The sequence below is a fragment of the Pelodiscus sinensis genome, chromosome 10 (assembly GCF_049634645.1).
Source record: "Pelodiscus sinensis isolate JC-2024 chromosome 10, ASM4963464v1, whole genome shotgun sequence".
Lineage (NCBI taxonomy): Eukaryota > Metazoa > Chordata > Testudines > Trionychidae > Pelodiscus > Pelodiscus sinensis.
Genome location: NC_134720.1, coordinates 54,192,441 through 54,214,857, shown reverse-complemented (window position 1 = coordinate 54,214,857; position 22,417 = coordinate 54,192,441). Strand labels below are relative to the sequence as shown.

Sequence of the window (22,417 nt, the reverse complement as noted above, 5' to 3'; positions counted from 1 at the left end):
GTTAGTAAGACCCGAGAACCGCAAGAGTGAGGGTCGGTAGCATACACGGGGGAACTGGGACCTATACTTCAAAATGAACCTTTCTGCCTCCCAATTGCTGTGTTATTTGAAACGTCATGTGAAACCAGCTGCCAATTTCACGGCCTACCAGGAAAGGACAAGGAGACTGAGAAAGGTCTGAGGGAAACACGTTACCTGATGGACTGGTGTCTACTGTAGTTGGACTTGAAGTGCTTGTGGTTTCTCCTGGGAAAAGATACAAGGAAATTAAGGTTGACAATGTGCTCATTCTGGTCTATGCAAAGTATCACAGAATATCCCTTCAAAACACCAGACTCTGCAGCGAAGACCAAATCCATTCTGACTTAGGTTATTGCATCTCAAAATACAACCTACGGCTAAACTTGGAAAGAAATGATTATTCTTAGGAAACTTACGGTGATCGTAGGAGCGTATGGTCTAAATACTTCCTAAGTGCCTTCAATCTGTAACAGTCAAGTATGCCTACTACCGATGTAAGTGAGACGGACCCATGAGAAAGTGTACACATTTCATGTTGAGTGCAATGTTGATAATGCAATGGCATGTATTGTTTTTATTAACAATTGAGGATGGATGTTAAGGCTGGCCTTGGTGTATTTTTCACAGTCTTTAAGACAATGTAAAGGTGGAGTCATTTGCAAGAGGAATTTTGACTTCACATTTGTTCCCCTCCCTCGGCATTATCCTAAATCGACACTTTTGTGTTCAATGTTTTCATTTGCGGGAATGGGTGTTTTGGGGGTTGATTCTCCATTCCCCACTCAAGTAAAATGTGAGTGATTCTACGCCAGCTCCACTTCCTCTGCGGCTGAAATCTTGAGGATTGCGAGACGGGATTAGTCATTGAGTGTCTCTGCACTGGCAAGCATCAGCAGTCAGCTCCTTCCTGTGCCATCACGGATGGGTCAGGTATCCAGAGAAACCCTTCTGGGCAAGGACGGGCTAATGACTGAGCTCACATGTGGAAGCGTTTGCAGGGGGGACTCACCATAGGGGTAACAACCCAACACCCCGTCCTGCACTCGGCATTCCTCCAGCGCCCCACACTCCCAAGCGGTGCAGGTGATGCTGTTGTTGCCGTGACAGGAGCAGCGCTCCTTGCAGGTGTCACGGGGGAACCAGCTTTCGTTCAGCTGTTAGAGAAAGGAGAGGCTCTTGAATATGAAATACTATAATGTCTCCGGAGGAGTGTCTCCATGGGGCACAATGAAAGGAGTGTGGCATGGATCAATGCCTGTAATACTCTCCAGGCCACCGGCTGCCTCCCCAGTGAAACCGTGTGGCCCCAGAAAAGGTGTCCCGCACTCGGACTCAAGAGACCTGATTTCTGTTCGCAACGGTGGCCTGCTGGCAAGCTTATGCAATCATGCGATTGCTCCGTGCCTCAGTTTCCCCCTCTTTAAAAAGGGAATGAAAACACTGATTCCTTTTGGCACTTACGTACTTGGGGATCTCCCCGTGAGATGAGCTAGGCATGGTTACTATTGAAATGAACAATGACATCCACACAACCCACTGGCCTGAGCCCATGTGAGGAGAGACGCTGTTAATTCAATTTTTACCAGTTACGGAAACACTAAAAGAACCTGGGATTGTTGTCTCGGGGTAACTTGCCTGATGATAGTGGTTGTTTTCATCCACACAGCCGCATTGGCTCTCCGGCACACAGGTGTCTCCGCTCAGAGTGTAGCCTTCCTTACAGAAACAGCCTTCCACGGGCAAGGAGCTGCAAGGGCTAAATGCAGAGGGAGTCACGCAGCTGGAAGGACACCTGCTCCCACAGCTCTTGTACTGGCTTCCTTCGGCACAGGAGATTGCTACAAGTGAGGAGAAAGCCGCAGATTACTAACAGGAAACTCCCAACGCCATTCTCTTCACACCGCCCCTGTTTGTTCCAGAAGAGCGTAGTGTGGCCAGAAAGCCGTTCACATGGGGAATGCTGCATTCTAAGGCTTTTCTCCAGGGAAACCCTCTGTGCGGGGAATGACACAGCACCAAGCCCGGCAGGATCCAGTGAAGAACTGGACCAGACAGAGGAGCGGAGGATGGAGAGACGACCCGCAAAGCATTACGGGACTGGAAAGTCCAGGCCATCAGAAGAGGCAGAAAGGTCTATTTCTGAAGGAAGTCTTGCATTACAAAGGGCTGAATCTCAGAAGGGAATAGCTATCGATTACAGCACTCACGGCACAGAGTACTATTTCTCCATTCTCTGCAGACCCCGGCATTTGTGCACGACTCCGCATAAGCCTGCAGCCCGTGGCATAAGGACGCTGTCTTGTCATCAGTGTAACACCAGTCGTACACACAGTTTTCCAGGAATTGGTCTGGAGCTACGTGGGCGTGACAGTCCTTGAAGATGCCTGGGTAAGTGAAGAAAGATACAGTCTCAGACAGGCAAGAGGGAAGCAATCAGCTGAGCTCCACCTCTATCCTGGCAAGCACTCTCCTGGCAAGGAGTCTCTGCTCCCTGGCAGGGGTAGGTTGACCAGGTGTCTTTAATGAACCCAAACCAAACCTGAAGCTGAATACACCCAAATGCTGCTGAGACTTGGCTTTGCTTGGCTTGGGACCGCCCCTTCTCGGCCAGGGGATCGCAATGTAGCTCAAAGTGGACACGCTTCTAGCTAGACAGCGAGCTGTGGGCTGGGAGGTAAGGTACGCTGGTACCGGAGACACCCCGCCCATTCCCTGTCTGGAGGAGGGAATGCCTCACGCACTTCGATTCCCCGGTCAGAAAGGCCATTGGGGCCACTGCGCTATGTGAATGCGAGGCAATGGGAGGTCTGGGCAGGCAAGGGCTGCAGAACTCGGCTCTCGAAAAGCAAGTCCCAAAGAATCCGCACAACCTGGTGCCGTGTGAATGCACAATCCGGTCGGAGCACGGAAGCCTCCCCAACTCGGGGGACTTCTAGTGTGGCGTTCAGTATTGGGGGCTGTGCTCGTTCCAAGGGGAGCTCATAGCAATGGGCTCAGGGGGTAAGGTCCAGATGCAGGCAAGTGCACCATGAAGTATGGAGTGATTTCAATCCGTTTGCCCCTGGCTCAGCCACGGCCACACTACCTGAGGGGTCGGTGATCATGCCGCAGGCCGTGTTCTTCCTCGCTTCACTCTCCAGCTCAGGGTCACAGATCCCGGATTCGTCAGGGGAGCACCTGGCAAGGGAAAGACACTCTTCGATGGACGTTCCTTTATCTCCCAGGCCAGATGTGCAAAGGATGGCACCATCCCTGCAGTGCAGGCCTGACTCGGTCACAGCCACGGAGCAGAGTCGGGCTCAGGGAAAGGCTGAGAGCTCTGCTCCCCACTGCCACACTGCAGCAAGGGCTCCGTTCCCTCTCGGGGGAATTGGGCTGCTCCGCCACTCACCAGTGGAATTGGGAGTGCGACAAGCCTGCGTAGGAAACAGTGGCTCTGTCTGTCCCCTGAGTGGGACAGCGGGTCACGCCCAGCCACCCAGCAGCTCTTCCTGCACTGGAGGACAGGCGACCCAAGGAGGCAGGCTGTAGGAGGCCTGCTACTCGCTCGCTGCCTATGGTCAACGGTGGGGGGAGTTCCAGGGTGCACTGGAGAGGGTGGGAGTTGTGCTCAGCCTAGTAGGGTACTGAGGGGATCGGTCATGGATGGCACCCTGTGGCAGGGCATGCAGCCTGCTTTCCTAGATCTTCCCAAGCAGAGACCCCGGATTTGCTTCCGTCTGTACGTACACGGTGTTGTTCTCTACCGCTAGCCAGCTCTCGCCCAGCTCTGTGGAATCTGCTGCAATGCTGCCGTTCGGCTTTCTGTTGTCGTCCTTTGGATCGCCATTGTAATTACCTGTCACGAGGGAAAGTTCGTTGGGTGTGCGAAGGGCGGAACCGCAGCTTAGTGCGTGGCTGTCAAACCCATCGGTCTGAAAGAGTTGGCGTTTGTGTGTACCAGTACCTTCCCCGGGAAGGAGTAGGTATTGTTCACCTATGGGTATGTCTACACCATGGGTTCCCAACCTGGAGGGCATGAAGAAATTCTGGGGGGCGGCGTGAGGCAATACAGCTCCTGCCCCCATCAAGTTTTCTTGTCCCGGTCAGTTCCTTTTTTTTTTGCTCAACAAGTTTTGCTGTTCGTCGGGAGGGGGCGTGCGGGATTTTCAAAAATCAAGAAGGAGGCGTGATGCCGAAAAGTCTGGGAACCTCTGCTCAACACAGGGATACTCACCACACAGGCCACAGAGCTGGCCCTGGTAGTCACAGGGCACTGACACCTCCGCATAGTGATTGCCGTCGAATCTGACCCAGAGTCCGAAATCGGTTTCCAAGAGCACGTAGCCCCCGCTGACCTGGATCTTGATCTTGTTTTCAATCTCCACAGGCAGGTTCCTTCTGGTGCCGTTCACCTGCAGAACACATTGGGAAAATGTAGTCACCAGGAGTAACCACCGATTCCCAGTGAGTAGCCCGTGAATAGGCTGTTCAGGGACTTCACTGGACATAGCGATCTCATTCACACTGGGAATGGGAAGCAAATATGGCAGAAAATTGACAGAAAGCAAAATTCAACTACCAGTCTTCAGAGATCTCAGCGCAAACCTAATTCCAAGAAGCGCACACAGCCAGTGAGAAAAGAGAAACCCACCAGGTGACCTGTCAGTGCAATCCAATGTCTCAGTTTTCACAACTCTCAGTTAGGAATGTCAGATGATTGGAATATTGCTGTTAAATCACCTTTCACTTACATTCACTTTCCTGTTCTTCAGCAAGGAAATCTGAGTTCCGTAGACCTCCACGTGCACGGACTTTACATAGGACACTTTGGTATTGGAGCCCCTGTGCTCGTTGGTGGTGGAGACGTCGAAAGGTGGGAGCCCCCCGGAGGCGTTGCAGACTTTGGAGAGGGTGTAGGTGCAGTTTCCCATGAAATGGTGAACTCTGCCGTCAAAGGTGTTGTAATGTGGGTCCCCTGAGGCACTGCAGGTGCCACGGACACCTTAGGAGGAAAAACGGTGGATTAATTCCAGGCAACACTCAGCCGTGTTATGAATAACATGAGCTGAGAGATTAGTCTGCATTTCAGTTAATGCTGAGATTTCAAAGTATTCAACAAATCTAACCCTATTCTGCATTCAGGCTCCAATTTTTCACCCCACAGGAGAATGGGAAGGACATTGTTATAGTCCTGAGGAATCCACTTTACCTGTCTGACAAGGTCCTTCTGTAGTTGGACTTGCTGTGGTCGGGGATTCTCCTGGTGAAGTATATAAAGGAATTACAGTTACGACGTTGGCCATTCTGTTCTATGAAGAGTGGAATAGGATGAGTCTTTTACACTTTTGCATTCGATTGCAAATGATCTAGTGTGAGAACTGTCATCTGAGGAACGCAGTGCGCATAGCCTGTATGCAAGCAGCAGTAGCGCAAACAACTCCTTACAACGCACAGGCTTTATGTGCCCTCCGCACACAAGCGCTCTTGTGTGACCAAAGAGGGGGATTTCCTCTCAACCCCAGTGTCCGGGCACACTTACCTGTGGTACTTGCATCTGCAGGGATGCTCGTTGTGTGGTGCGGAGTGGTCTCTGTAGGAGGACTGGTTCCCTGCTCTGTTGTGGAATCTAACGCGAGAAGATCCCAGAATTGGTTAGTAAGACCCGAGAACCGCAAGAGTGAGGGTCGGTAGCATACACGGGGGAACTGGGACCTATACTTCAAAATGAACCTTTCTGCCTCCCAATTGCTGTGTTATTTGAAACGTCATGTGAAACCAGCTGCCAATTTCACGGCCTACCAGGAAAGGACAAGGAGACTGAGAAAGGTCTGAGGGAAACACGTTACCTGATGGACTGGTGTCTACTGTAGTTGGACTTGAAGTGCTTGTGGTTTCTCCTGGGAAAAGATACAAGGAAATTAAGGTTGACAATGTGCTCATTCTGGTCTATGCAAAGTATCACAGAATATCCCTTCAAAACACCAGACTCTGCAGCGAAGACCAAATCCATTCTGACTTAGGTTATTGCATCTCAAAATACAACCTACGGCTAAACTTGGAAAGAAATGATTATTCTTAGGAAACTTACGGTGATCGTAGGAGCGTATGGTCTAAATACTTCCTAAGTGCCTTCAATCTGTAACAGTCAAGTATGCCTACTACCGATGTAAGTGAGACGGACCCATGAGAAAGTGTACACATTTCATGTTGAGTGCAATGTTGATAATGCAATGGCATGTATTGTTTTTATTAACAATTGAGGATGGATGTTAAGGCTGGCCTTGGTGTATTTTTCACAGTCTTTAAGACAATGTAAAGGTGGAGTCATTTGCAAGAGGAATTTTGACTTCACATTTGTTCCCCTCCCTCGGCATTATCCTAAATCGACACTTTTGTGTTCAATGTTTTCATTTGCGGGAATGGGTGTTTTGGGGGTTGATTCTCCATTCCCCACTCAAGTAAAATGTGAGTGATTCTACGCCAGCTCCACTTCCTCTGCGGCTGAAATCTTGAGGATTGCGAGACGGGATTAGTCATTGAGTGTCTCTGCACTGGCAAGCATCAGCAGTCAGCTCCTTCCTGTGCCATCACGGATGGGTCAGGTATCCAGAGAAACCCTTCTGGGCAAGGACGGGCTAATGACTGAGCTCACATGTGGAAGCGTTTGCAGGGGGGACTCACCATAGGGGTAACAACCCAACACCCCGTCCTGCACTCGGCATTCCTCCAGCGCCCCACACTCCCAAGCGGTGCAGGTGATGCTGTTGTTGCCGTGACAGGAGCAGCGCTCCTTGCAGGTGTCACGGGGGAACCAGCTTTCGTTCAGCTGTTAGAGAAAGGAGAGGCTCTTGAATATGAAATACTATAATGTCTCCGGAGGAGTGTCTCCATGGGGCACAATGAAAGGAGTGTGGCATGGATCAATGCCTGTAATACTCTCCAGGCCACCGGCTGCCTCCCCAGTGAAACCGTGTGGCCCCAGAAAAGGTGTCCCGCACTCGGACTCAAGAGACCTGATTTCTGTTCGCAACGGAGGCCTGCTGGCAAGCTTATGCAATCATGCGATTGCTCCGTGCCTCAGTTTCCCCCTCTTTAAAAAGGGAATGAAAACACTGATTCCTTTTGGCACTTACGTACTTGGGGATCTCCCCGTGAGATGAGCTAGGCATGGTTACTATTGAAATGAACAATGACATCCACACAACCCACTGGCCTGAGCCCATGTGAGGAGAGACGCTGTTAATTCAATTTTTACCAGTTACGGAAACACTAAAAGAACCTGGGATTGTTGTCTCGGGGTAACTTGCCTGATGATAGTGGTTGTTTTCATCCACACAGCCGCATTGGCTCTCCGGCACACAGGTGTCTCCGCTCAGAGTGTAGCCTTCCTTACAGAAACAGCCTTCCACGGGCAAGGAGCTGCAAGGGCTAAATGCAGAGGGAGTCACGCAGCTGGAAGGACACCTGCTCCCACAGCTCTTGTACTGGCTTCCTTCGGCACAGGAGATTGCTACAAGTGAGGAGAAAGCCGCAGATTACTAACAGGAAACTCCCAACGCCATTCTCTTCACACCGCCCCTGTTTGTTCCAGAAGAGCGTAGTGTGGCCAGAAAGCCGTTCACATGGGGAATGCTGCATTCTAAGGCTTTTCTCCAGGGAAACCCTCTGTGCGGGGAATGACACAGCACCAAGCCCGGCAGGATCCAGTGAAGAACTGGACCAGACAGAGGAGCGGAGGATGGAGAGACGACCCGCAAAGCATTACGGGACTGGAAAGTCCAGGCCATCAGAAGAGGCAGAAAGGTCTATTTCTGAAGGAAGTCTTGCATTACAAAGGGCTGAATCTCAGAAGGGAATAGCTATCGATTATAGCACTCACGGCACAGAGTACTATTTCTCCATTCTCTGCAGACCCCGGCATTGGTGCACGACTCCGCATAAGCCTGCAGCCCGTGGCATAAGGACGCTGTCTTGTCATCAGTGTAACACCAGTCGTACACACAGTTTTCCAGGAATTGGTCTGGAGCTACGTGGGCGTGACAGTCCTTGAAGATGCCTGGGTAAGTGGAGAAAGATACAGTCTCAGACAGGCAAGAGGGAAGCAATCAGCTGAGCTCCACCTCTATCCTGGCAAGCACTCTCCTGGCAAGGAGTCTCTGCTCCCTGGCAGGGGTAGGTTGACCAGGTCTCTTTTATGAACCCAAACCAAACCTGAAGCTGAATACACCCAAATGCTGATGAGACTTGGCTTTGCTTGGCTTGGGACCGCACCTTCTTGGCCAGGGGATCGCAATGTAGCTCAAAGTGGACACGCTTCTTCTAGCTAGACAGCGAGCTGTGGGCTGGGAGGTAAGGTACGCTGGTACCGGAGACAGCCCGCCCATTCCCTGTCTGGAGGAGGGAATGCCTCACGCGCTTCGATACCCCGGTCATAAAGGCCATTGGGGCCACTGTGCTATGTGAATGCGAGGCAATGGGAGGTCTGGGCAGGCAAGGGCTGCAGAACTCGGCTCTCGAAAAGCAAGTCCCAAATAATCCGCACAACCTGGTGCCGTGTGAATGCACAATCCGGTCGGAGCACGGAAGCCTCCCCAACTCAGGGGACTTTTAGTGTGGCGTTCAGTATTGGGGGCTCATAGCAATGGGCTCCAGGGGGTAAGGTCCAGATGCAGGCAAGTGCACCATGAAGTATGGAGTGATTTCAATCCGTTTGCCCCTGGCTCAGCCACGGCCACACTACCTGTGGGGTCGGTGATCATGCCGCAGGCCGTGTTCTTCCTCGCTTCACTCTCCAGCTCAGGGTCACAGATCCCGGATTCGTCAGGGGAGCACCTGGCAAGGGAAAGACACTCTTCGATGGACGTTCCTTTATCTCCCAGGCCAGATGTGCAAAGGATGGCACCATCCCTGCAGTGCAGGCCTGACTCGGTCACAGCCACGGAGCAGAGTCGGGCTCAGGGAAAGGCTGAGAGCTCTGCTCCCCACTGCCACACTGCAGCAAGGGCTCCGTTCCCGCTCGGGGGAATTGGGCTGCTCCGCCACTCACCAGTGGAATTGGGAGTGCGACAAGCCTGCGTAGGAAGCAGTGGCTCTGTCTGTCCCCTGAGTGGGACAGCGGGTCACGCCCAGCCACCCAGCAGCTCTTCCTGCACTGGAGGACAGGCGATCCAAGGAGGCAGGCTGTAGGAGGCCTGCTACTCGCTCGCTGCCTATGGTCAACGGTGGGGGGAGTTCCAGGGTGCACTGGAGAGGGTGGGAGTTGTGCTCAGCCTAGTAGGGTACTGAGGGGATCGGTCATGGATGGCACCCTGTGGCAGGGCATGCAGCCTGCTTTCCTAGATCTTCCCAAGCAGAGACCCCGGATTTGCTTCCGTCTGTACGTACACGGTGTTGTTCTCTACCGCTAGCCAGCTCTCGCCCAGCTCTGTGGAATCTGCTGCAATGCTGCCGTTCGGCTTTCTGTTGTCGTCCTTTGGATCGCCATTGTAATTACCTGTCACGAGGGAAAGTTCGTTGGGTGTGTGAAGGGCAGAACCGCAACTTAGTGCGTGGTTGTCAAACCCATCGTTATGAAAGTGGTGGCGTGTGTGTGTTCCAGTACCTTCTCCAGGAAGGAGTAGAAATTGTTCACCTATGGGTATGTCTATACCATGGGTTCCCAAACTGGAGGGCATGAAGAAATTCCGGGGGGTGGCATGAGGCAATACAACCCCCCGTCCCCATACCAAATTTTCTTGCTCCGGTCAGTTCCTTTTTTTTTTGCTCAACAAGTTTTGCTGTTCGTCGGGAGGGGTCGTGCGGGCTTTTCAAAAATCAAGAAGGAGGCGTGATGCCGAAAAGTTTAGGAACCTCTGCTCTACACAGGGATACTCACCACACAGGCCACAGAGCTGGCCCTGGTAGTCACAGGGCACTGACACCTCTGCATAGTGATTGCCGTCGAATCTGACCCAGAGTCCGAAATCGGTTTCCAAGAGCACGTAGCCCCCGCTGACCTGGATCTTGATCTTGTTTTCAATGTCCACAGGCAGGTTCCTTCTGGTGCCGTTCACCTGCACAACACGTTGGGAAAATGTAGTCACCAGGAGTAACCACCGATTCCCAGTGAGTAGCCCGTGAATAGGCTGTTCAGGGACTTCACTGGACATAGCGATCTCATTCACCCTGGGAATGGGAAGCAAATATGGCAGAAAATTGACAGAAAGCAAAATTCAACTACCAGTCCTGAGCGTTCTCAGCGCAAACCGAATTCCAAGAAGCGCACACAGCCAGTGAGAAAAGAGAAACCCACCAGGTGACCTGTCAGTGCAATCCAATGTCTCAGTTTTCACAAGTCTCAGTTAGGAATGTCAGATGATTGGAATATTGCTGTTAAATCACCTTTCACTTACATTCACTTTCCTGTTCTTCAGCAAGGAAATCTGAGTTCCGTAGACCTCCACGTGCACGGACTTTACATAGGACACTTTGGTATTGGAGCCCCTGTGCTCGTTGGTGGTGGAGACGTCGAAAGGTGGGAGCCCCCCGGAGGCGTTGCAGACTTTGGAGAGGGTGTAGGTGCAGTTTCCCATGAAATGGTGAACTCTGCCGTCAAAGGTGTTATAATGTGGGTCCCCTGAGGCACTGCAGGTGCCGCGGCCTTAGGAGGAAGAAAGGTGGATTAGTCCCAGCAAATCCCCGTCACACGCTGTTACTTTTTGCTCCAGCGAGCACATGGTGTTGGTGTGCACTTCCAGCTCATGCCACAGGAGTTGGCCTTTTGAGAAGCAGGTAGAGATCATGTCATGTTTATTTCTATCATTGCAGATCTCCAGAGGAAGCTCCCCTGAATATCGACCCATTTTGCCACTTGAGAAGCTAAGTGATGAGCACAAGGCTCCACTGCTAGTCAGTGGCCTCTTGACGTACAGTAACAAAATGGTGAAAGCATCCTGCTCTCGCCATAAGAGGCCCCTTCCTTTTACAACCAATCTAGTTGTGAATCTAATCCTGTAACTGCTCATGTTGCTGGGCCACACTCGGCTATCTGATCTCTGAACACAAAGGAAATACCAATAGTAGGGAGGTGACGTGAAATCCCGTGGAAATACATCATGGAGTTTTCAAATGATATTACCCAGCAAGTTGAAATCGGAACCAAAGAATACTTTTTGAAAGCAGCACTCTTGGTCCAGTTGGAATCCCCTAGTTCAGTGAAACAGTGTGGCTGCAAAACGGATGCAAATCCAGACAGTACTAAATTTACTGCAGCCTATGATAGGTGGGTAAATGCTGCTGAATTTCCTCTGTCCGATCTGATCCCTGGCAGCAGGCTAGCCTCAGGTTGTCCTCCTGCGAGATTCAGATAGTCAGACAAACCTGGACTACTTGTACCCGGTGAGTCACTTTATCATTTGCAAGGTGGAAGGGATTCGGGTAGAAGCAGTGAATAACATGAGCTGAGGGATTGGTCTGCATTACAGTTAATGCTGAGATTTCAAAGTATTCAACAAATCTAACCCTATTCTGCACTCAGGTACCAATCTCAGCCCGCACGAGAATGGGAAGGACGCTGTTCCAGTATGGAGGAATCCACCTTACCTGTCTGACAAGGTACTTCTGAAGTTGGACTTCCTGTGGTCGGGGATTCTCCTGGTGAAATAGATCAAGAAATTACCGTTAAGACATTGGCCATTCTGTTCTATGAAGAATGGAATAGAATGAGTCTTACACTTTTGCATTCAATTGCAAATGATCCAGTGTGAGAACTGTCATCCAAGAAATACAGAGAGCATGTCCTGTGTGCAAACAGCAGTAGCTCATACCAGGGCGGCCCTAGACTAGCTGCCAGCAACTGGCGCCCTAGGCAAATCATATAATCGGCGCCCCGACCTCCAAACCCCTCAACGATACTGCGCCACCATTTGGCGCCCCATTAAACTGGGTGCCCTAAGCAACCGCCTCGTTCGCCTATCTGGACGGGCTGCCCCTGAGCTCATACAACTCCTTACAACACACAGGCCGCATGTGCCCTCTTGTGTGACCAAAGAGGGGGATTTCCTCTCAGCCCCAGTCTCCGTGCAAACTAACGTGTGGTACTTGCGACTGCAGGGGTGCTCGTTGTGTGGAACGGAGTGGTTTCTGAGACAGGGCTTGTTCCTCGCACTGTTGTGGAATTTAATAACGCTGTTGTGGAATCTGAGGCTAGTCCAGTTCTGGGCACCACATTTCAAGAAAGATGTGGAGAAATTGGAAAGGGTACAGAGAAGAGCGACAAGAATGATTCAAGGTTTAGAGAACATGACCTATGAAGCCAGGCTTCATGAACTGGGCTTGTTTAGTTTGGAAAAAAGAAGATTAAGAGGGGACATGATAGCGGTTTTCAAATAAAAGGGTGTCACAAGGAGGAAGGAGAAAATTTGTTCCTCTTGGTTTCTGAGGACAGGACAAGGAGTAATGGGCTTAAAGTGCAGCAGGGGAGGTTTAGATTGGACATTAGGAAAAAATTCCTAACTGTCAGGGTGGTCAAACATTGGAATAAATTGCCAAGGGAGGTGGTGGAATCTCCCTCTCTGGAGATATTTAAGAACAGGTTAGATAGATATCTGTCAGGGATGGTGTAGATGGAGCTTGGTCCTGCCTTGAGGGCGGGGGGCTGGACTCGATGACCTCTCGAGGTCCCTTCCAGTCCTATGATTCTATAATCTATGAATCTACAAACACGAGATGATCCCAGAATTGGTCATTGTGAACCAGGAACCCCCAGCGTGAGGGTCATTAACATACACAGGGAAACTGGGACCTACACTTCAAAATGAACCTTTCTGCATCCCAACTGCTGTGTTATTTGTAACCTCATGTGAAACCAGCCGCCAATTCCACAGCCCACCAGGAAAGGTCAAGGAGACTGAGAAAGCTCTGAGGGAAACACGTTACCTGTTGGACTGGTGCCTACGGTAGTGGGACTTGAAGTGGTTGAGGGTTCTCCTGGGAAAAGATAAGACGACATTAAGGTTGAGAAGTTTCTCATTCTGGTCTATGGAAAGAATAACCCTTGGGGAGGTTTTAATTAATGTGCAAATGATCATGTGTGAGAAGTGTGATTCCAGAAACACAAAGCAAGTGGCAAATACCCAAACAGCAACCAGGATCCAGGAACACGTCATCCACAGAGACCCGCGTTCGGTTGTCCGTGCCAGTCACACTTTCCAACACAACCTGCAGGAACAGTCAAACGACAGTTTGTCATGCATCTGATATAGAATTGCACCACAGGCGTTAATGAGTAGCAGTGACCTGGATGTTAGACTGATGAGGACACGTGTTCTTTCCTGTTCTGGGCAGGACGATGGTAACTTGATCACAATACACCTACCATGCTGAATTATGTAAAAGTTTCACTTGTGTTCTGTGGCATTGTGACGGGAGCCCAGACCCCATTCAGTGACTGGGGGTGAAAGCGTTAATACTCTTTGTCTGAGGGCCTAAAGAGAATGTCTGTCAGAGAATCAGTGCTTTGGGGTATGAGGCTAACTTGGCTGCAGAACCCATGAAATGCTGAATTAAAAGAGTTCCATGAGGAAGGGCAGAGACATTTTTCTTTAATCTCGATCCCTAAGCTCGTGTAATGTTTGGAGTTCCACTGGGCTGTGGGTTCCCTGCCAATGTTACCTCAAGGTCTATCAAGTTTTGTGCTCCCCAAAGAGATGCAACACACATAAACATGCATCACAAGTTCCCAGTGTCACTTCATGGCCAGCACGTCTCTCTGACTTGGACACAACGACCTTTCTTCCCCCGTAATCGCAAAGGTACCACCAAGCCGGTTTCTTTGGTTGCATCATCACCTGAAATCTGCCCGAAATGTGCAAATCCACTGCTGCTTCAAGCCAGCTGTCTCCCTTGCTTCCAGTCGTTAGCCACAGCAGAAGAGGTTTGCCGTCCGCTTCCTGAAGCAGGTACACCTTCAGCGCCCCATCGTCTGCGACTCCTGCTATGTGGTATCGGAATCGGAAACACGCAGCCTGCCTGGCCGTGCAGTGGGGGCTTATTAGCTGTCCTTTCTCCTCTGGGCGCGCGTAGCGGCTGTCGGTGGAGATGTAATAGCCACCTGTGAACAAAAGGGCAGCAGTCAGACCATGGGCACCTTCTCCTCAAGAAGCCTCAGTTACCGTGTATGACGAAATACTTGCCATGTGATATGTTGCCGTATGGAGGTGCCACGGAGATGCGTCTCCAGTCAAAGTCATCGGACGTGGACTGTGTCCATTCACAGAAGTTATCATCGAATGAGCAGTTGAAGCGACAGCCCTCTGAAAAGAAGAGTCATGATTCATTGTGTTATTGGAAGAGACACGTGTTATCGGGCTTATTCACCGCTGAGTCAACTGAGATCCACGTTCAAAAGAATATTTACAATTTATTGTCAAATCCCTTCAAAACACCAGATTCTGCACCACGGACCAAATCCATTCTGACTTAGGTTAGTGCATCTCCCAATACAACTTATAGCTAAAGTTGGAAAGAAATGATTATTCTTAGGAAACTTACGGTGATCGTATGGTCTAAATACTTCCTAAGTGCCTTCAATCTGTAACAGTCAAGTATGCCTACCACCAATGTAAGTGAGACGGACCCATGAGAATGTGTACACATTTCATGTTGAGTGCAATGTTGATGAAGCAATGGCATGTATTGTTTTTATTAACAATTGAGGATGGATGTTAAGGCTGTCCTTGGTGTATTTTTCACAGTCTTTAAGACAATGTAAAGGTGGAGTCATTTGCAAGAGAAATTTTGACTTCAAATTTGTTCCCCTCCCTCGGTATTATCCTAAATCGACACTTTTGTGTTCAATGTTTTCATTTGCGGGAATGGGCATTTTGGGGGTTGATTCTCCATTCCCCACTCAAGTAAAACGCGAGTGATTCTACGCCAGCTCCATTTCCTCTGCGGCTGAAATCTTGAGGATTGCGAGACGGGATTAGTCATTGAGTCTCTCTGCACTGGCAAGCATCAGCAGTCATAGACTCATAGACTCATAGACTTTAAGGTCAGAAGGGACCATTATGATCATCTAGTCTGACCCCCTGCACAGTGCAGGCCACAGAATCTCGCCCACCCCTCTTAGAGTAATCCTCTCACCTATGTCTCAGATATTGAAGCCTTCAAATACTTTGAAGGCTCCAACATGCAGAGAGTCCTTCAGCTGTGATCTGTGCCCAATGCTACAGAGGAAGGCGAAAAACCTCCAGGGCCTCTGCCAATCTACCCTGGAGGAAAATTCCTTCCTGACCCCAAATATGGCGATCAGCTAAACCCTGAGCATGTGGGCAAGACTCACCAGCCAGACCCCCAGAAAGTTCCCTATAATGAATGGTCAATTAGTTACCAAGATCATGTTATTTCATCCAACCATCCCCTTATCATAGAATCATAGAACTGGAAGAGACCTCAGAAGGTCGTCAAGTCCAGCCCTCCGCTCTAGGCAGGACCAATCCCATCTAAATCAACCCGGCCAGGGCTTTGTCAAGCCGCGACTTAAACACCTCTAGGGATGGAGACTCCACTACTTCCCTAGGTAACCCATTCCAATGCTTCACTACCCTCCTAGTAAAATAGTTTTTCCTAATATCCAATCTGGACCTCTCCCACCACAACTTGAGACCATTGCTCCTTGTTCTGCCATCTGTTACTACTGAGAACAGCCTCTCTCCATCCTCTTTGGAACCTCCCTTCAGGAAGTTGAAGGCTGCTATCAAGTCCCCCCTCACTCTTCGCTTCTGCAGACTAAACAGACCCAAGTCCCTCAGCCTCTCCTCGTAGGTCATATGCTCCAGACCCCTAATCATTTTGGTTGCCCTCCGCTGGACCCTCTCCAATGCGTCCGCATCCTTTTTGTAGTGGGGGGCCCAGAACTGGACACAATACTCCAGATGTGGCCTCACCAAAGCCGAATAAAGGGGAATAATGACATCTCTGGATCTGCTGGCAATGCTCCTCTTAATGCATCCTAATATGCCATTAGCCTTCTTGGCTACAAGGGCACACTGTTGACTCATATCTAGCTTCTAATCCACTGTAACCCCCAGGTCCTTTTCTGCAGAACTACTACTTAACTGGTTGGTCCCCAGCCTGTAACTATGCTTGGGATTCTTCCGTCCCAAGTGCAGGACTCTGCACTTGTCCTTGTTGAATCTCAAGAGATTTCTAGTGGCCCAATCCTCCAATTTGTCTAAGTCACTCTGGACCCTATCTCTGCCCTTAAGCGTATCTACCTCTCCCCCTAGCTTAGTGTCATCTGCAAACTTGCTGAGGGTGCAATCTATCCCCTCATCCAGGTCATTAATAAAGATATTGAACAAAACCGGTCCTAGAACCGAACCTTCCTGGGCCATCACGGATGGGTCAGGTATCCAGAGAAACCCTTCTGGGCAAGGAAGGGCTAATGACTGAGCTCACACGTGGAAGCGTTTGCAGGGGGGACTCACCAGAGGGGTAACAACCCAACACCCCGTCCTGCACTCGGCATTCCTCCAGCGCCCCACACTCCCAAGCGGTGCAGGTGATGCTGTTGTTGCCGTGACAGGAGCAGCGCTCCTTGCAGGTGTCACGGGGGAACCAGCTTTCGTTCAGCTGTTAGAGAAAGGAGAGGCTCTTGAATATGAAATAGTATAATGTCTCCGGAGGAGTGTCTCCATGGGGCACAATGAAAGGAGTGTGGCATGGATCAATGCCTGTAATACTCTCCAGGCCACCGGCTGCCTCCCCAGTGAAACCGTGTGGCCCCAGAAAAGGTGTGCCGCACTCGGACTCAAGAGACCTGATTTCTGTTCGCAACGGTGGCCTGCTGGCAAGCTTATGCAATCATGCGATTGCTCCGTGCCTCAGTTTCCCCCTCTTTAAAAAGGGAATGAAAACACTGATGCCTTTTGGCACGTACGTACTTGGGGATCTCCCCGTGAGACGAGCTAGGCATGGTTACTATTGAAATGAACAATGACATCCACACAACCCACTGGCCTGCTGTCAATTCAATTTTTACCAGTTACGGAAACACTAAAAGAACCTGGGATTGTTGTCTCGGGGTAACTTGCCTGATGATAGTGGTTGTTTTCATCCACACAGCCGCATTGGCTCTCCAGCACACAGGTGTCTCCGCTCAGAGTGTAGCCTTCCTTACAGAAACAGCCTTCCACGGGCAAGGAGCTGCAAGGGCTAAATGCAGAGGGAGTCACGCAGCTGGAAGGACACCTGCTCCCACAGCTCTTGTACTGGCTTCCTTCGGCACAGGAGATTGCTACAAGTGAGGAGAAAACCGCAGATTACTAACAGGAAACTCCCAACGCCATTCTCTTCACACCGCCCCTGTTTGTTCCAGAACAGCGTAGTGTGGCCAGAAAGCCGTTCACATGGGGAATGCTGCAGGCTGAGGCTTTTCTCCAGGAAAACCCTCTGTGCGGGGAATGACACAGCACCAAGCCCGGCAGGATCCAGTGAAGAACTGGACCAGACAGAGGAGCGGAGGATGGAGAGACGACCCGCAAAGCATTACGGGACTGGAAAGTCCAGGCCATCAGAAGAGGCAGAAAGGTCTATTTCTGAAGGAAGTCTTGCATTACAAAGGGCTGAATCTCAGAAGGGAATAGCTATCGATTACAGCACTCACGGCACAGAGTACTATTTCTCCATTCTCTGCAGACCCCGGCATTTGTGCACGACTCCGCATAAGCCTGCAGCCCGTGGCATAAGGACGCTGTCTTGTCATCAGTGTAACACCAGTCGTATACACAGTTTTCCAGGAATTGGTCTGGAGCTACGTGGGCGTGACAGTCCTTGAAGATGCCTGGGTAAGTGGAGAAAGATACAGTCTCAGACAGGCAAGAGGGAATCAATCAGCTGAGCTCCACCTCTGCCCTGGCAAGCACTCTCCTGGCAAGGAGTCTCTGCTCCCTGGCAGGGGTAGGTTGACCAGGTCTCTTTAATGAACCCAAACCAAACCTGAAGCTGAATACACCCAAATGCTGATGAGACTTGGCTTTGCTTGGCTGGGGCCGCCACTTCTCGGCCAGGGGATCGCAATGTAGCTCAAAGTGGACACGCTTCTAGCTAGACAGCGAGCTGTGAGCTGGGAGGTAAGATACGCTGGTACCGGAGACACCCCGCCCATTCCCTGTCTGGAGGAGGGAATGCCTCACGCACTTCGATACCCCGGTCATAGGCTATTGGGGCCACTGCGCTATGTGAATGCGAGGCAATGGGAGGTCTGGGCAGGCAAGGGCTGCAGAACTTGGCTCTCGAAATGCAAGTCCCAAAAAATCCGCACAACCTGGTGCCGTGTGAATGCACAATCCGGTCTGAGCACGGAAGGCTCCCCAACTCGGGGGACTTCTAGTGTGGCGTTCAGTATTGGGGGCTGTGCCCGTTCCAATGGGAGCTCATAGCAATGGGCTCCAGGGGGTAAGGTCCAGATGCAGGCAAGTGCACCATGAAGTATGGAGTGATTTCAATCCGTTTGCCCCTGGCTCAGCCACAGCCACACTACCTGTGGGGTCGGTGATCATGCCGCAGGCCGTGTTCTTCCTCGCTTCACTCTCCAGCTCAGGGTGACAGATCCCGGATTCGTCAGGGGAGCACCTGGCAAGGGAAAGACACTCTTCGATGGACGTTCCTTTATCTCCCAGGCCAGATGTGCAAAGGATGGCACCATCCCTGCAGTGCAGGCCTGACTCGGTCACAGCCACAGAGCAGAGTCGGGCTCAGGGAAAGGCTGAGCTCTGCTCCCCACTCCCACACTGCAGCAAGGGCTCCGTTCCCGCTCGGGGAAATTGGGGTGCTCCGCCACTCACCAGTGGAATTGGGAGTGCGACAAGCCTGTGCAGGAAGCAGTGGCTCTGTCTGTCCCCTGAGTGGGACAGCGGGTCACGCCCAGCCACCCAGCAGCTCTTCCTGCACTGGAAGACAGGCGACCCAAGGAGGCAGGCTGTAGGAGGCCTGCTACTCGCTCCCTGCCTATGGACAATGGTGGGGGGAGTTCCAGGGTGCACTGGAGAGGGTGGGAGTTTTGCTCAACCTAGTAGGGTACTGAGGGGATCGGTCATGGATGGCACCCTGTGGCAGGGCATGCAGCCTGCTTTCCTAGATCTTCCCGAGCAGAGACCCCGGATTTGCTTCCGTCTGTACGTACACGGTGTTGTTCTCTACCGCTAGCCAGCTCTCGCCCAGCTCTGTGGAATCTGCCGCAATGCTGCCGTTCGGCTTTCTGTTGTCATCCTTTGGATCGCCATTGTAATTACCTGTCACGAGGGAAAGTTCGTTGGGTGTGTGAAGGGCTTAGTGCGTGGCTGTCAAACCCATCGGTCTCAAAGAGTTGGCATTTGTGTGTACCAGTACCTTCCCGGGGAAGGAGTAGGTATTGTTCACCTATGGGTATGTCTATACCATGGGTTCCCAAACTGGAGGGCATGAAGAAATTCCGGGGGGCAGCGTGAGGCAATACAGCCCCTGCCCCCATCAAGTTTTCTTGTCCCGGTCAGTTCCTTTTTTTTTGCTCAACAACTTTTGCTGTTCGTCAGGAGGGGGCGTGCGGGATTTTCAAAAATCAAAAAGGAGGCGTGATGCCGAAAAGTCTGGGAACCTCTGCTCAACACAGGGATACTCACCACACAGGCCACAGAGCTGGCCCCGGTAGTCACAGGGCACTGACACCTCCGCATAGTGATTGCCGTCGAATCTGACCCAGAGTCCGAAATCGGTTTCCAAGAGCACGTAGCCCCCGCTGACCTGGATCTTGATCTTGTTTTCAATCTCCACAGGCAGGTTCCTTCTGGTGCCGTTCACCTGCACAACACGTTAGGAAAATGTAGTCACCAGGAGTAACCACCGATTCCCAGTGAGTAGCCCGTGAATAGGCTGTTCAGGGACTTCACTGGACATAGCGATCTCATTCACCCTGGGAATGGGAAGCAAATATGGCAGAAAATTGACAGAAAGCAAAATTCAACTACCAGTCCTGAGCGTTCTCAGCGCAAACCTAATTCCAAGAAGCGCACACAGCCAGTGAGAAAAGAGAAACCCACCAGGTGACCTGCCAGTGCAATCCAATGTCTCAGTTTTCACAAGTCTCAGTTAGGAATGTCAGATGATTGGAATATTGCTGTTAAATCACCTTTCACTTACATTCACTTTCCTGTTCTGCAGCAAGGAAATCTGAGTTCCGTAGACGTCCACGTTCACGGACTTTACATAGGACACTTTGGTATTGGAGCCCCTGTGCTCGTTGGTGGTGGAGACGTCGAAAGGTGGGAGCCCCCCGGAGGCGTTGCAGACTTTGGAGAGGGTGTAGGTGCAGTTTCCCATGAAATGGTGAACTCTGCCGTCAAAGGTGTTGTAATGTGGGTCCCCTGAGGCACTGCAGGTGCCGCGGCCTTAGGAGGAAGAAAGGTGGATTAGTCCCAGCAAATCCCCGTCACACGCTGTTACTTTTTGCTCCAGCGAGCACATGGTGTTGGTGTGCACTTCCAGCTCATGCCACAGGAGTTGGCCTTTTGAGAAGCAGGTAGAGGTCATGTCATGTTTATTTCTATCATTGCAGATCTCCAGAGGAAGCTCCCCTGAATATCGACCCATTTTGCCACTTGAGAAGCTAAGTGATGAGCACAAGGCTCCACTGCTAGTCAGTGGCCTCTTGACATACAGTAGCAAAATGGTGAAAGCATCCTGCTCTCGCCATAAGTGGCCCCTTCCTTTTACAACCAATCCAGTTGTGATTCTAATCCTGTAACTGCTCGTGTTGCTGTGCCACACTCGGCTATCTGATCTCTGAACACAAAGGAAATACCAATAGTAGGGAGGTGATGTGAAATCCCGTGGAAATACATCATGGAGTTTTCAAATGATATTACCCAGCAAGTTGAAATCGGAACCAAAGAATCCTTTTTGAAAGCAGCACTCTTGGTCCAGGGGGAATCCCCTAGGTCAGTGAAACAGTGTGCCTGAAGCCAGTGTGGCAAAGCCAGACAGTACTAAGTTTACTGAAGCCTATGACAGGTGGGTAAATGCTGCTGAATTTCCTCTGTCTGGTCTGATCCCTGGCAGCAGGCTAGCCTCAGGTTGTCCTCCTGCGAGATTCAGATATCAGACAAACCTGGACTAGTTGCACCCGGTGAGTCACTTTATCATTTGCAAGGTGGAAGGGATTCGGGTAGAAGCAGTGAATAACATGAGCTGAGGGATTGGTCTGCATTACAGTTAATGCTGAGATTTCAAAGTATTCAACAAATCCAATCCTATTCTGCACTCAGGTACCAATCTCAGCCCGCACGAGAATGGGAAGGACACTGTTCCAGTATGGAGGAATCCACCTTACCTGTCTGACAAGGTACTTCTGAAGTTGGACTTCCTGTGGTCGGGGATTCTCCTGGTGAAATATATCAAGAAATTACCGTTAAGACATTGGCCATTCTGTTCTATGAAGAATGTTCTATGGGCTGTGTGCAAACAGCAGTAGCTCATACAAGGGCGGCCCTAGACTAGCTGCCAGCAACTGGCGCCCTAGGCAAATCATGTAATCGGCGCCCCGACCTCCAAACCCCTCAACGAAACTGCACCACCATTTGGCGCCCCATTAAACTGGGCGCCCTAGTCAACCGCTTCGTTCACCTATATGGATGGTGTGATGGGGCGGAGGCGCCCTGCACTCCAGTCCCACCGGCGGCTGCTTATCTGGCGGCTCTCGGGGTAGAGGGCAGGGTGGCGGCATCGGGCACACCGTGTGACATAGGCCGAGCGGTGCAGGGGCCGGCCTACTGGCTGTGTGGCAGCTGTTCCCGGGCGGCTGCCCCGGCAGCATGCCCATGTATCGCCTGGAGGCCGGGCGCCGGCGTGGGGGGGAGTAACGTCGGACCACAGCCCCACCAACGGACCGGAAGCGGGGCACGCCGGAAGGGGCGGGATCCCACGGTCCAGTGGTCTGCGCGGGGATTTAAACCCTGGGAGATGCCGCAGAGAGGAGAGGTCCGAGGAAGCGGCCTCTCGCCAAGGCCCAGCAGCGGATGGAACCCAAGGCGACGAGGTGAGCCCGGAGGCAAGGGGATATCTGACCGCGGAGAGAGGAAGTAGCCCAGGGCGGGCAGAGGGAGCCTGTGGGTTGGCGAGTTACGGCTGACGCCCCACCAGCAAGACCGGACACAGAAGCATCCGTGTTCTTAGGGCCCTGAGCTGGGGGTCTGTGAGAGGGGGCGGGCCAGAACCTCCGTCTCCCCGCGGCCTGTGCGAGACCAGTCTCTGCTTAGGGGTCAGCAAAATCCCAGGCAAGTGAGGGCCCGGAGAGCCTTGGACAAAACAGACTCAAATGCCGAAGGGTGCTCAAAAGGGTAAAGGAAACATGGGGAAAGGGAAGTGGTACCAGGTGAAAACGGGGCGCACGGCCCAACTC

General features: G+C 51.4%; 1 protein-coding gene across 3 annotated transcripts in view; it reads right to left on the bottom strand.

The window, feature by feature from the left end:
* LOC102451664 (IgGFc-binding protein-like) overlaps positions 1–22,417 on the bottom strand; it is a 105,050-nt gene that overhangs the window by 38,914 nt on the left and 43,719 nt on the right. For 2 of the 3 annotated variants that reach the window (XM_075938278.1, XM_075938279.1), the window contains 31 exons: positions 21,350–21,400; positions 20,161–20,408; positions 19,644–19,821; positions 19,169–19,277; positions 18,527–18,618; positions 17,651–17,827; positions 17,079–17,281; positions 16,473–16,617; positions 14,175–14,294; positions 13,830–14,092; positions 13,116–13,200; positions 12,919–12,969; positions 11,584–11,634; positions 10,395–10,642; positions 9,878–10,055; positions 9,388–9,496; positions 8,744–8,835; positions 7,883–8,059; positions 7,311–7,513; positions 6,685–6,829; positions 5,850–5,900; positions 5,543–5,629; positions 5,213–5,263; positions 4,755–5,005; positions 4,238–4,415; positions 3,751–3,859; positions 3,107–3,198; positions 2,229–2,405; positions 1,657–1,859; positions 1,031–1,175; positions 196–246 (listed from right to left, as the gene is read on the bottom strand). In XM_075938278.1, coding sequence (XP_075794393.1) covers positions 196–246; positions 1,031–1,175; positions 1,657–1,859; positions 2,229–2,405; positions 3,107–3,198; positions 3,751–3,859; positions 4,238–4,415; positions 4,755–5,005; positions 5,213–5,263; positions 5,543–5,629; positions 5,850–5,900; positions 6,685–6,829; positions 7,311–7,513; positions 7,883–8,059; positions 8,744–8,835; positions 9,388–9,496; positions 9,878–10,055; positions 10,395–10,642; positions 11,584–11,634; positions 12,919–12,969; positions 13,116–13,200; positions 13,830–14,092; positions 14,175–14,294; positions 16,473–16,617; positions 17,079–17,281; positions 17,651–17,827; positions 18,527–18,618; positions 19,169–19,277; positions 19,644–19,821; positions 20,161–20,408; positions 21,350–21,400 — 4,320 coding nt within the window. The remainder of the gene's footprint in view (positions 1–195; positions 247–1,030; positions 1,176–1,656; positions 1,860–2,228; positions 2,406–3,106; positions 3,199–3,750; positions 3,860–4,237; positions 4,416–4,754; positions 5,006–5,212; positions 5,264–5,542; positions 5,630–5,849; positions 5,901–6,684; positions 6,830–7,310; positions 7,514–7,882; positions 8,060–8,743; positions 8,836–9,387; positions 9,497–9,877; positions 10,056–10,394; positions 10,643–11,583; positions 11,635–12,918; positions 12,970–13,115; positions 13,201–13,829; positions 14,093–14,174; positions 14,295–16,472; positions 16,618–17,078; positions 17,282–17,650; positions 17,828–18,526; positions 18,619–19,168; positions 19,278–19,643; positions 19,822–20,160; positions 20,409–21,349; positions 21,401–22,417) is intronic. The other variant, XM_075938280.1, reaches the window with a different exon arrangement.